This window comes from Tenrec ecaudatus, chromosome 12 (genome assembly GCF_050624435.1).
Source record: "Tenrec ecaudatus isolate mTenEca1 chromosome 12, mTenEca1.hap1, whole genome shotgun sequence".
Lineage (NCBI taxonomy): Eukaryota > Metazoa > Chordata > Mammalia > Afrosoricida > Tenrecidae > Tenrec > Tenrec ecaudatus.
The window spans coordinates 110,349,997-110,364,071 of NC_134541.1; the positions used below are offsets into that span (position 1 = coordinate 110,349,997).

General features: G+C 42.3%; 2 protein-coding genes and 1 non-coding gene across 3 annotated transcripts in view; all 3 read right to left on the reverse strand.

Moving 5' to 3' along the window:
• The window catches only part of LOC142422848 (ATP-binding cassette sub-family A member 17-like), an 81,792-nt gene that overhangs the window by 46,849 nt on the left and 20,868 nt on the right, over positions 1–14,075 (reverse strand). Inside the window, exons 8-11 of the mRNA XM_075528080.1 lie at positions 11,383–11,542; positions 10,397–10,656; positions 9,931–10,047; positions 6,359–6,476 (exon numbers count right to left, since the gene is read on the reverse strand). Coding sequence (XP_075384195.1) covers positions 6,359–6,476; positions 9,931–10,047; positions 10,397–10,656; positions 11,383–11,542 — 655 coding nt within the window. The remainder of the gene's footprint in view (positions 1–6,358; positions 6,477–9,930; positions 10,048–10,396; positions 10,657–11,382; positions 11,543–14,075) is intronic.
• LOC142423087 (galectin-1-like) lies at positions 205–745 on the reverse strand. The gene has a single exon (XM_075528262.1). The coding sequence runs from the start codon at positions 681–683 to the stop codon at positions 276–278; it is 408 nt and encodes a 135-aa protein (XP_075384377.1). The 5' UTR covers positions 684–745; the 3' UTR covers positions 205–275.
• LOC142423522 (U1 spliceosomal RNA) lies at positions 6,959–7,122 on the reverse strand. Its single transcript, XR_012779153.1, has one exon. It is a non-coding gene; the product is annotated as a U1 spliceosomal RNA (small nuclear RNA).

Here is a 14,075-nt window from a genome sequence, read left to right on the forward strand (position 1 = left end):
GATGAGGCTTTCTACTCCCATAGAGGCACAGTCTTGGAAATCCATAGGGACAGTTCTACCATAACCATAGAGTTGCTAAGCGTGGGAATTGACTAGATGGCAGTGAATTTGAAGTATCTGACTGGCAAAGAATATTGAAAGTGCCATGGACGGCCAAAAGAGCAAACACAGCTATCTTGGAGAAACTATGGTCAGATGACAAGATTTTTTTTTTTTTCAGGGCGATGCGAGGCAGCTGCCTTTATTGGGGACTGTGGTCCAGGGACACAGCTGCTTCACTCAAGGGCTACACACTTGATCTGGAAGTTGCCATCGGCCTCCAGGAAGTTGATCGTCTCCAGGTTGAGGTGGTTGGGGAACTTGAATGTGTGTCCGTCTGGCAGCTTGATGCTCAGGTCGGCTTGGTTGAAGGAGAAGCACACCTCAGCGACACTGCCCGCCTGGAAGGGGAAGTTGGTCTCCCGGTGCTCGGCGCCCCAGGCCCCGGCGTCCTTGCTGTTACACACAATGGTGTTGGTGTCACCGTGGGAGTCGAAGCAAGGGTTGAAGTGCAGACACAGGTTGTTGTTGTCTTTGTCCAAGTTCAGCACGAAGCATTTGGCGTCGGGGGCCACCTGGCCCCGCACCCGGAGGCAGGTCCCGGGCTTGAGGTTCAGGTTGCTGGCCACCAGACCGCAGGCCATGGCTATGTGCAAGGTGATCTGGGCAGGCGATCTACCAGCTGTCCCAAGACTCCACCGAGAGGAGAGATCCAGATGACAAGATTTTGTCTCATGTACTCTGGACATGTTTTCTAAAGAGACCAGTCCCTGGAAAAGAATACTACGGTTGGTAAAGTAGAGGGGTAACAAAAATGAGGAAGACCCTCTAAAAGATGGATGTGCTTTATACAATTGATGTATGTATGGATTGTGATCAGAGTTGTATGAGTCTCTAATAAAATGTTTTTTTTAAAAAAAAGATGGATTATCACGGTGGCTGAAATGATGGGCTTGTACATGACTGTGATTGTGTTGCACATAGGGTCGCTAAGAGTCAGAACCAGCTCCACGGCACCTAGCAACAAGCATGTGACAAAGATCCCTGGTGGCACAGTAGTTAAACCAAGAAGATTGACATTTCAAACCCCTCAGCCTCTCCTCAAGGCAAAAGATGAGTCTGTGGACTTCCGTAAAGACTGAGAGCCTGGGAAACCCAATGGGGCAGTTCTACTCTTCTGTAGAGGTGCTGTAAGGAGCCCTGGTGGGGCGGTGGCTATACATTGAGTTGTGAGCCTCTGGCTCGGCAGTTTGAAACCTCCAGCAGCTCTGTGGGAGTCTGGGCTTTCTACTCCCGGAAATAGCTATAATCCCTGTGACTCGATGGCAGCGGGTCTAGTTTGGGTCGGAGAGAGTAGGGTTGCCGTAAAACAAGAACCAACTTGACAGTAGTGGTCTGGATTGAGTCGGGGTACAGCCATCAAATATACTGACAAGCTTGGGGATTGTTGCTAACCTGAAAGGCAATCGGTGTCTAGAAATAGTGTCTGTAGTGCCGTCTGTATGAGGTTCTTTGATTTCTTTTGTTAAGTTCTGTGTCCTATGTTTTCAGTCAGTTTTGGGGATTCCACCCCCCTGGTTTTTTTTTAACTCTTTACATGTTGGTGATATTACCCCATTGTGATCTAAGTGGGGAAAAATCCATCTTTGTCGTTTATATTTTGAGTCTGTGTATGGTAATCCTTTTTTTAAAAAAAGTAAAATGACCTTGAGTGAAGTTCGCAGATCTTAAATGCATAATTCAATGTTTTCATGAATGAATATATTTGTAAGTTGTAAGATTCAAACCCCAAATCATGAAATAACTTTCTGTCATCCTAGAAAATGTTTCAGTTCCCTTCCCAGAATAATCCTCACATTCCAGAGCTCCCACTGTTCTCAGTTCCACAAGCACAGATGCGTTTGATCCTGTGGAGAAGTTCACGTGGCGAGCCCCTGGAGGATGTACTCGGAGTAGTGTTCCGCTATATCACCATGACTGCAGTGTCCCCAGTTTGCTGTGGAAAACACTTCTCCTTCATTGTGTACGCTTCTGGAGCCATAACTCCATGAGAAATCTCTGTCCTGCTATCAGCTCCTGATACCAAGTAGAAAGAAAATGCTTTGAAAATGATGATGGCAACAAATGTACTTGACACATGGACGGATGAATGGGTTGAGATAAGAGCTGTATGAACCCCAATAAAATGATTTAAGAAAATCATCGTCTCATCTAAGAGCCTGAAGGTTTGCTCTTGTGCTGTCTTTTAAGATGTTGCTCATTTTGGGCTCTTGTATTTAGGATTGTGAACCACTTGGAGTTCACTTTTGCATCTGGAGGGCGGGAGAGGTCCAGCTTTAGCTTTTTGTGTTTTGCATGTGGTCCCAGCACCAAATGCCCACTGCTCACTTTCCTCGCTGAATTGTCTTGGTCCCTTTGTTCAAAATGGATCAGCATCCATGTTGGGTTGCCCTATTTTTTCCCTATCAATTGGCACTTTATTTTTTCTATTTGCTTTCCATGTTGGTCCTAATGTATTGTCCTTCTAATCTTCACTCTCTTATCTCTAGTCTTTGCCTTACTTCTTGTACTTGACTGTGAGTTCAGCTTTTCAGGTTTGGGCCTTACGCATCCCTTAGTCTTAGGCTACAGGCTCCTTTGATGACCCACCCCATGCAGCTTTCCAACTTGACTCTCGTCCCCGCCACATCTCCCCCTAAAGTTACAGGCGTGGAGATCAGACACAGAGTTTCCAGGTCCCTTCAACATTCCAAACTCCTCATGTCTGTTTTGGTAGAGTTAATATTGACCAGAGCCTGCATGTTAGAAAATGTTACCTAGTGTAAAGTATTCACATGTGCATACAGTAATCTGCCTGGCTTCACTTCTATCACACGCTCATTTTTGCCTCAGTTCTCCTTAGGCATGAAGCCTGATGGCATCGGTAACATATTGGTCTGTGATCTGCAAGGTCAGCAGTAGAAACCACCAGCCACTCTGAGGGAGAACCAAAAGCAAAACCCCAAAATCCAAACTCCCTGCCATTGCTCAGAGTGATCCCCTGTGGGTTTCCAAACTGGTAACTGTTCACAGGAGTAGAAAGTCCAGTCTTGATCCCACAGAGCTACTGCTGGTTTCAAACTGCAGACCATGCGGATGGCAACGCCAAGTGGAACCACTACACCACCAAGGCTCCTCTATCTCTATGAAGAGCGACAGTCCTACCTTGTCCTAGGGGTCACTATGCGTCCGCATCAGCTTGGCTTTTGTTTTCTCCTTCTTAGGCACTTTTTGTTTCTTCATTTGTTTGTCTGAAATGAATATGTATGTTGCTAAAGAATCCAAGTTCAGTTCAGTTTTACTTTTCCTCTTTTTATAGCTGCTCAGATAACGAGTAAGGAATCTGGAGGTTTTTTAAGGCTGTGACCCCTTTCTCTCTCTCTTTTAAGAAATTTGACTTAATTTATGTAATTTTAAATTTACTTATATGTTTCTATTTTCTTTTTTGTTTATAATAGTTACAAATAAAAACTATTCTATGTAATTGCACAGCCCAACTCATCCAATCAGTGCAGTGTCCCATGAAGGTATCCCATGCATGTGGTTTTCCTCTCACCCCTTTTTTCTTCCTCAAGAGCAGGCGTCCTCAAACTACGGCCCGTGGGCCACATGCGGCCCGCCAGGACATTTATCCGGCCTGCCGTGTGGTTTTGCCCTGTTTTGGTTTTTTACTTCAAAATAAGACATATGCAGTGTGCATAGGAATTTGTTCATAGTTTTTTTAAAAAAACAAAACAATTATAGTCCGGCCCTCCAACGGGTCTGAGGGACAGTGAACTGACCCCCTGTTTTAAAAGTCTGAGGACCCCTGATCTATAGTTTCCTGTCCCTTCCTTCTCTCTGTCCCACCTCCCTCACAGCCCTGGCCTACTCACAGTCTTTAAAGTCTTATCCTTTGGTGTGGAAAGACCATTTTTCTTTTTATTTTCCTTTATAATAATGATATCATAAAATATTTGTTCTCTGATTTTGTCCATCATTGTTACTGAATGATGCACACAATGTTGAAAGTACAGTCAACTGCTAAAAGGACAAACTGATCTGTCTTGGAAGAACTATGGCCAGAGGCAAGAATGGTGAGATTTTGTCTTAGGTACTTTGGACATGGTGTCAAGAGAGACCAGGTTCCTAGGGAAGACACCATGTTTGGTCAAGTAGATGGGCAGCAAAAATGAGGAAGACCTTCAAGGAGATGGACTGATACCGTGGCTGCAACAATGGGCTCAAGCACAAGAACGATTGGGAGCGATGACGCAGGACCAGGCAGGTCACCATAGGTCAGAACTGATTCGATCTAACAAGATTCCATTATATGAAGATGCTGGAGTTTGTTTATCCATCTTTCTATAGTCAGCTTTTGATTGCTTCCAGCTTTTTGCTATACTAGAATTGCTGTGAGTCACTCTCACTCACCTTTTCACTCACTCATACTCACTCTCATTCACTCACTCTCACTCACTCTGTCACTCACTCACTCTCACTCACACTCACTCACTCTCTCACTGACTCTCACTCTCACTCACTCACTGACTCTCACTCACTCTCTCACTGACTCTCACTCTCACTCTCTCACTGACTCACTGACTCTCACTCTCTCTCAGTGACTCTCACTCTCTCACACTCACTGACTCTCACTCTCTCACTGACTCTCACTCTCACTGACTCACTCACTCACTCTCTCACTGACTCTCACTGACTCACTGACTCTCACTCTCTCTCACTGACTCGCTCACTCACTCTCAATAAAAAAAAAAAAGAATTGCTGCAATACACATGAGTGTCCATTTGTCTGTTCACATTTTGTTATTTCTTTATGATCTATACCAAATTAGAGAAATTGCAGGATCATAGATATTTGTATTAGCATTTAAGGAAGCACCATACTGATTTCCATAGTGATTGTACAATTCTACAATCCCACCAGCAATGATTGAGCATTCTCATCTCTCTATGCCCTTCCCAGCATTTATTTTCTATGTTGTTTTTAAAACTTTGCTAAGAGTGTCATATGAGGTGATATATCTCATTGTTTTAATTTGTATTTCTCTTACTGCTAATGAACATGGACATTTCTTCGTATGCTTATTGGCAGCCTGGATGTCATCTTTAATAAATTCTTTTCATGTCTTGTGCACATTTTTAATTGGGTTATTTTTATTCTTATTAAAATGTTTTAGCTTTTAGATTTTTGAATTAGCCCTTTATCTGATATGTCATTGCTTAATATGTTTTCTCAATCTATGGGTTCTCTTTGAACTCTTTTGATGAAGTCTTTGGATATGCATAAATGTTGTCATTGTAGGAGGTCCTGGTCCTCTATTTTTTCTTCTATAGTGTGCGTATTTTTTTATTATGTTGAGTAATGTATTTATGCCTTGTACGAGGGCCCTTAAGTGTATCCCTACTTTTCATCAATGGTCTTTAGGCTTCTGGGAGTTTATATTTAAGTCTTTTATCTTGAGTTTGCTTTTGTACTTGGAGTGAGGTAGGGACTCTGTTTCATTCTTTGGTAGGCGGAGATTCATTTTTTTCCAGCTCTATTTATCTTTTCCATTCAGATGTTTGTAGGTTCTTGGTTGTATTTCTGGTTCTCAATTCTAACCAATTGGTCTTCATGTCTATTGGTGTACCAGTACCAAATGGTTTTGATTACTGTGTTTATCTAATTAGGTTTTAAAGTCTGGAAATGAAAAGCCTTTTAAAAAATATATAGTGTTTTGTCTATCCTGGGTTTCTTTCCTTTCCATATAGTATAAAGTTGATGAGTTTTTCTTCTTAGGCACTTTTTGTTACCTGTTGCTGGATCTGTCCTACATCAATATTTCTATCTAGTCCTGGCTAGGGCTGACCCACAATTTAATTCTCCTGAACTCTGACTCATATTTTTGCCCCTTGTCATTATTCAATCCTACTGATAAATTCAGAGGCAACATCCCTCAAAATGCAACCACGTTCCAAGGAATTCTTCTCTTAAAATGGAATCCTAGAAGTCAGCCTTCTCTTGGGCCCCAGCTTCACAACCAAGACCTGGGAAATGAGTCACAATGAAGACCTGATTTCTCTCTTGTCTTTCCAATGGAGACTCACTCCTTGTCTCCATTAGGAATGGTATGGTAGAACATGTTCTCACATGTTTTCAACAGGCCATTAATGACAAGTAGAGCTGTCAAAACCACACCCCATTGGCTCTGGAGGGGCGCTGTAGGTAGTGGGAAGAGCTGTCCTTTGAGAGGAGGATCCATAAACCTGCTCCCTGGCAGACAACGGGCTTGGGACTCACCTTTTGTGAAGAACGTGCTGGCCATGAAAGCAAAGGATAGTGTGGCAAGAGCAAAACACATTAGAAAAAGAAAAATCAAACGAGGATCACTGTTGTTGAACACTGCCACCTCAGAAATCTACAAAACAATCACAGATGGACATCAAGTTTAGGTGGACTGGAAGAAGAAAAGACAGAAAACACTCCTGTAACAGCACAGACATTTAAAACAGTGACACTATCTTTGTGGGAAACTAGCACTGAGGGAAATATGATGAGGACTATAGTCCCTAACTTACAACAGAGGGAAGCTGGTATTCCATGGTGGGAGAGACACCACTTGGGTAAGTTAAAGTTCAAGTACATTATCCTGCCTTACATATTCCTACAGATTCTCCCCTAACAGTTATAAAGCCTTAAAGTGAGCACATTGTTGATTTTTATCTCCCTACAGAAGCAGACAGCCTTTTATTATCCCACTGTGTCACCAGCCTCCCTCAAACCTTTCCTCAATGCAGGTATAATGTTTCCTCACCTGTGTGTTCAAAAACCTTACTGTAGTTATTACCCACCTGTGACATATTTAACTCCTGAATACACATGTCTTTTTTTTTCTTTTTACAGGGGAGAGCGCGAACGCAGTCCCCCACTACCACAAATTATGCAGTCGAGTTTCCCACATTTGGGGAAATCGCAGGGGTCAGCACATCCGGAGTGCAATGGATAAGCCTCGCCCTGGGAAAACCACCTTCGTGATCATGGTATCTCCCCTGCCAGGTAAGTATGAATACACGTTTTATGGCTTATCCCAAGACAGAAAAGACGTTCTCTCTTCTCCCACCTCCCCGTGTACCACCAAGAGGGGCTGAGGTGAGCATGCTACCATAACATGTGTCTGACTCCATTATTTTATTCTCCTTCCTATCTTCTATGATTTTACTATAACCTTTATATATTATCACCATATAATTGTGTCCACAGACAATTCGGTTGTAGAGGCTGGTTTCTTTTGATATATCTTCAAGCAAAATATTATGATATTGTTTCTAAGACAGATTTTTGACCTGGCAATGCCATTGTTGTTGTTGTTGTTAGGTGCCATCGAGTTGGTTCAGATTCAGAGTGCCCCTATGTACAACAAATGCCCTTACCATTTACAAATGGTGTCCTCTCCATGTAGCTTTTTATTTTTGATCATTTATTTTACTTTTGTTGAGGAGACACACAGCAGAACGCACACCAGCTCAACCCTTTTGACAAGGACAATTTGGTGACATTTTGCCATTCTTTAAATGATGCAACCACGTTCACTCTTCCTTTCCGAGTTGCTTCTCCCCTAGTAACATAAGCTCGCTAATTTTGAAAATTTCTATCAAATCTTTCTATTTGCTGTTGTCAATTTGATCCCATAAATGATAGGGTTTCAAAATGTTCATGGAAAAGTTCTGCTATCTTTTAAATCTCATTTCCCCACAAAACTCTTGAAGGCCCCCATACATAGATCTTAAAATAGCACAATGTTTAAGGTAGACATTCTTCACTACTTACGTGGCATTACTGTTTGGTTTTCAGAAGACTTAGGGATTATTTTTGGTTGGAAGTTTATAGATGATCTCTGGTCGGTAATTTTAGGGTTTCACCCGGGTTGCATGACTTCAGAACCTGGATTCCGCAAGAGTCTGAAACTCTGCTCTGCTCCCTAACCCCCATGCTTTTGACCAGTATTCTTCTACAGCATCTTTGATCAAATTGTTCAATAATGGTAGATGGTAATCATTCAGTTCTTCTGGTTTCTTGGCAAAGGGGGCAGCTACTCACGGAGGCAATCAGTCACTCATACTACTTCCTGTTCCTGTTCCTGACTCCCCTTCTATTTTTGTTGTGTCCGGTGAGTAGAAGCCAATTATTGGGCCTTGGTTAGTGACTTGCAAGCTTTAAAAATCCCAGGCACCATGCAATGAACTAGGAGGAGAACCAGAAGCACTCAAAACTCAAAACTCATTGCCATCAGGTCAATTCCAACGTCCTGTGCAAGTCCCCTGCTGTCCAGAGTAGAACTGCCTTTAGGGGTTTCTGGGCTGTCAATATTTATAGGAGCAGAAAGCCTCATCCTTCTCCTGAGGAGCAACTGGTGAGCTCAAATTGCTGGCTCTGTGGTTAGCATGCCGACATGTAATCCACTATAGGACCGGGGCTCTTTGGTCAACTGAGAGCCCCTATAAAGTCATTACCCTGAACCTCCAAACTAAGAAAGCAATACCCCCCAAAAGAAAGAAACAAACAAACAACCCCAGAAAGCAAACCCCATAAGCAGCTGAAACCAGATGATTTTTTGTGTGTCATCATAAATACTTCTACCACACAATTTTTGGCAGTTCAATTTTTTTACAGGTGTACAACTAATTGAAAGAAATTACACTGATCAGCTGTGCAATCCTCCTCTTAATCAATGTGAATTTTCCATCACTAAAAATCAAGTCATAGCAATTACCTATCACCCTTTACCACACCTGATAACTAATGAATTTTGCTCTCTAAACATTTGTCTTCTTATGTAAGTAAGGTCATACAATATCTCTGCTTTTGTGATTACTTATTTCCCAGCACCATCATATTGTGGCTCTTATGAAGACTTCATTTCTCTTACTGGCTGAGTAATATTGCATTATAAAAGGTACCGCAATTTTTGGCATTCATCTGTTGGTGGGCATTTAGGCTGTTTCACCTTTTGGCTTCTGTGAATACTGCTACAATGACGTCGGTGTACAAGTACCTGCTTGGCTCTCTTCTCTCTGCTCCTTTGGATATATGCCTAGGAGTGGTAGTGCCAGGTCCAATGGTAGTTAAGTTTTAGTTGTATTGAGGGTTTCTCTCTCTCTTTTGTTCCAGGGAACATTAATTTTTAATCCAATATGAATATCTTCTTCTTTTAATAAATGAACATATCCCATTTTAATTATTACTATCACAGCTCATTTTATTATCATTTGTGTTATCTTATGTTTTTTCTTTTTAATGTTTCCTGGCCATTTCTTTGGTCTCCTTTTCCATTTAGGTTTTCCAACATACCTTTATCCAAATGGTGACAATTTTGGTAGTTTAGAAGGTGACTTTTGAATATTTGTGTAGAGGATTATTATAGCTGTCATTACATTTATGCTAGAAGAGTCTAACACCCAGTTTCATTGACAGCATAAAAGAAAAAAGAATCAATCATAGGCATGAAAGAATGCCTGCCCTTGGTTCTTACAGTAACTATTTTCTACTACTTATAGATGATAAAATTTGGAACACTGTAAGGTTTATAAGATATGCTATTTGGCACTTCACTTTGCTCATGGAGTCATTCACACCCACAGTCAATCCTTGGAAACCAGCAAACTGAAGGCCGAGCACAGCTCCTCTGGATCCTAAGCTTAGACACACCCTTCAGTCCCTACAGATGTAGTAAACACTGCCACAGAGCCCCGCGGTTTTCCAAATGGTTCACGTCACTGTGACTCATCTGTTATTGAACTTCAGTCCCACCACCACCAAGGATCCTGCTCACCTCTTCACTGCATAGACGCACTTCCTGAGGGAAAAAGACATACCTTCATGCAGAAGAGCACGGTCATGAAAGAGACAACAATGGAAATGGACAAGAAGAACATGATGAACCAAGCAACCCAGTGCAGCCAGTTGTGCAGTCCCATCATACACATATACTCCTGGAGGAAGCAAGAGAACCAGTGTGACACCACTGGCCAGCACTCATCTGCTGGGCTGGTTTAACACTGTTGCCAACCACATCCCCAGCACACTTGAAGGGTCTAGGGGTGTGTGTGTGTGTGTGTGTGTGTGTGTGTGTGTGTGTGTGCGCGCGTGTCCTGGAAAAGGACATCATGCTTGAGGAATTAGAGTCAGCAAAATTGAAGACATTCAGCGTGATGGATGGATACAGTAGTTACAACAATGGGCTCAAACATAATTGTGAAGATAGCAGAGGACCGGGCAGTGTCTCCTTCCACTGTGTATGATGAGGTCACTACGAGTCGCTATGTGCTCAAGGGGGGTTACCTTCAGCTTCCTCTCTTTCTCCACGGTGATGGAGTTGATGATAGTGAGCTCAATACAGATGAAGCTGAGCATGAGGAGGGGCGAGAACTCGTTCTGCAGGACCATGAAGAAGTGGTCCTGGATGTAGGGGCCATACGGGAACCTCTTTAGGAGCACACTGACTTTATCAAACATCTGGGTCATGGCCCCTTGGACGTGGTGCCACATGATGGCCTTGTCCACCGCATGCTGGATCGCTAGGAAGCCTTCTTTGTGGTACCCTACGTGAGAGAATGGCAGATGTCATGCCTTGGAGATGGTGGGAGACTCAAAGTGCAAACTAGCGGTCACTGTGAGGAGGAACCAACTCAACAGACCAGCTTTGGAACTGAGTCTGGAGTGACAGTGTTCAGAAACAAGAAAGTTCTTATTTGAAAGGATTTCATCTTAAAGGTAGGGATGGTTACCTAAAAGTGAGCCCTTGGGAGAATCGACGAGGTAGTGGTGCAGTGATTAAGTGCTCAACTGCTAACAACAGCAACAACAACAACCTATGGTTCAAAACCACCAGCCACCCACGGGACAGAGCGGCCATCTGTTTCAGTAACGATGACAGCCGAGGAAACCCTTGGGGCAGCTCCAATGGACTGGACAGCAGCAGGTTTTTCGGCCAGAGGCAGAGTACCTAGCCATCAAAGTAAGCACGGGCTTCCTTGTGCTTACTTTCTCATCTATAATGAACATTTCACATTGTTTCTCAGCACATCAGAGAATCAGCTTCTGGGGATGGTTGGCATCTGTTTGTCTCCCAGCCCCACAGCACCTTCCTACAGAATCAAAGACAGGGGCCGGCCCAGCAGCCACCCACTAAGGTAAGCACAGGTTTCTGGTGCTTATTACTCTTCAGTAGACAATTTGAATCTCAAGATAGTTCACTCCATATGAACTGGACTTGCTGAGCAGAATAACAGAAAGAGCACTGCAGACTTGGCGTTTCGTTTCCTCACCGGGGTGGCCTCCACTGTTATGAATGTTCTCCCGGGGCTCTTGTCCTGGGTTTGGAGGGTAAAGCCAGGATGTGGTCCAGCCTTCGAATTCTAGAGGGGTTAATAACCGCAATTGTAAAAAATTCCTCATGATGGCGCTGAAGCGCAAGGAATACCTGACCTAGGGAGAATAAACAAGATAAAGCTAATCAGAGAAAGCCGAGGCGGAGAAAAGGGGTAGGGCCCACAGAGGTGTGGTAACGTCAGCCAGGACCAGAGAAGGCAGCCGCTCTAGCGCAAAGGTCCCTCAGGCCCTCATGCAGTCCTATCACGGGAGGGATTCAGACGGTGCACAGCTCCACCACTTATGGAAGCGTGTACTGCCGAATGGCCTGAACCCCAATCCAAACTCTCTGATTGACTGGCCTTCTTACTTCAGGCAAGTCACCTTGCATTCAGACAATACCTAGCATTGCCTCAGTTTCCTCGTGAATAAAGTGGGAGTGATAGTAACAGCACTTCCCTTGTAGGTTGCAGAATGAAATTAGAGGGGCTCTATAATGTTGTCCAGTATTAGTGAGTCTTTGAAAGATGGTGGTAGTTTTATTTTGATGTCTTTTTAAATATTTTAACAATTTTATGGAGATTCAATTCACGTGCCATAAAATTCAATGGTTTAAACCTTTTACAAAGAGTTGCGCAATCATAACCCAATCGATTTTAGAATATTTTCTTCATTTTTGAACTCATTATTGTTAGATATCCATTTCCCCCAAACTTCCCTACCACAACCCTAAGAAACTATTAACTCAGTTACTGTCTCTATAGATTTCCATAAAGAGAAACCTTGTACAACACAAAGAGTACAATCAATGGCACTAATTATACAAGTAGAAGTTGTGGAATTGGAGAATGTCGTTTGAGTATAGATTTGCTACAGTTAGAAAAAATAATTACATGAATAACAAATGAGTACAAGGAAGAATATGTTCTGGAACCAAATGTGCTGGTCATTGTACAACTCTTCTGGATATTATTGGATTGTTGAGTTTTATGACATATGAATGAGGTGCTAACAAAACTGTTAAAAAAAAGAATCAGTCAAAATATTGTGCCACAAATGTTTGATCTCTAACTTTCTTCTCAGCCTCATTAGTTTCACTTTTGTGCTGGTGGCTTTCCATTTTAATATATTTCTGAAACACTTTAATAAATCCTGTAAATGTTACCTGAAAAACAAAAAATATATATATACAACTCCTCCCCAATAACAATAGCAAAGTAAAACACAGTAGAACCTCAGTCCAGAAGAAAGCAGAAAATAACAAAACTATAACAAATTTTTAAAGGGTAAAAAGAAAACAAATGATAAGGTGTTAAATTTTTAACAGGGGCGGGGCAGGGAAAAACAGGAAATATTTTAATAGAATTATATTTGCATTGATTCACTTTTCAATGCACTGTCTGATAGCAAGGCCATTCACATCCCTGGCCAATGGTCAGAAGAGATTCTGCAGAGGCTCAATCCACTTGCGGATGCTACAAATGGATTCTGGCATTTCATTATCATTCATAGCTCTTGGCAAACCCAGTGCTCAGCATTTAAGTTTTAATACCATTCTTTCCTCCTGTCTTGATTTTATTATTTACAGTTCTTGGAAAACACAGATTGGTGTACTTCTTCAGTATGAACTTAGCTGGTGCCTGACTTAGATGGCTCTTATTTTAAAACAAGTCTTTAAGACCCCATATACTATTCTTTCTGATAGTCGGGCACCATCTGTTTTCTTCACCGCACTTTGCTAGAGTACCCATATCTTCAGTGATCTTTTCATGCGGGCAAGTATGGAGTAGGGTCACATCATAAGAACTAATTGCTTTTAGATTAGGGGTTACGATTAAGTATGAGCTCAAAATCCATTTATGTATCTATAATTTATGATGGTCCATTTTAGAACCATCATCTTTTTATTGAGGAATATTATAAATCATGCCCATGGGAGCATATATTAGTTCCACTGACACCAAAACCCCAAACCAAATTCAGTGCCATTAAGTTGATGCCAATTCATAGTGACCCTATGGGACAGAGTAGAACTGCCTCTGTGGGTTTCTGAGGCTGTAGCTCTTTACAGAAGCAGAAAGCCTCATCTTTCTCCTGTGTAATGGCTGGTGGTTTCAAACTGCTGACTATGGTTAGCAGCTCAGTGCTTAACCACTGTGCCACCAGGACTCCTTAATATAGAATATAAAATACTGTTTAGAAGAGCAAAGTATATATGTATAGGACAACTTTTTAGACTAAATTACACAGATCATTGACTTACATACATTAAAAACCCAAGTGACTGGACACTATTGAGGGCTGGAGCTAGGGCAAACTCAGTAACACCCTCCGTGTCTTTCTCCGACTATCAACACCCCATGCGATCTCTAATTTTCGATCATTAGCAAGAGTGTGCAGCACCAAACACAATCAGTGCACTCACTGGTAGTTTTCCATTCCCCAAACAAAAGGGAAATAACCTCGAGTTTAACACACTGCCTCTCCCTGAAACATAGATGAATGAATACACTTACCATGTCTGAAGTCCCATGAGATGAATCACTGCGACAACAATAGTAACTACTCCCTGTGGGAAATGCCAGTGTTCCGGGCTCTAAGTGCCTGACTATCATCAGCTGGTAAAATTTCTTCAACAACTCTGCGAGTT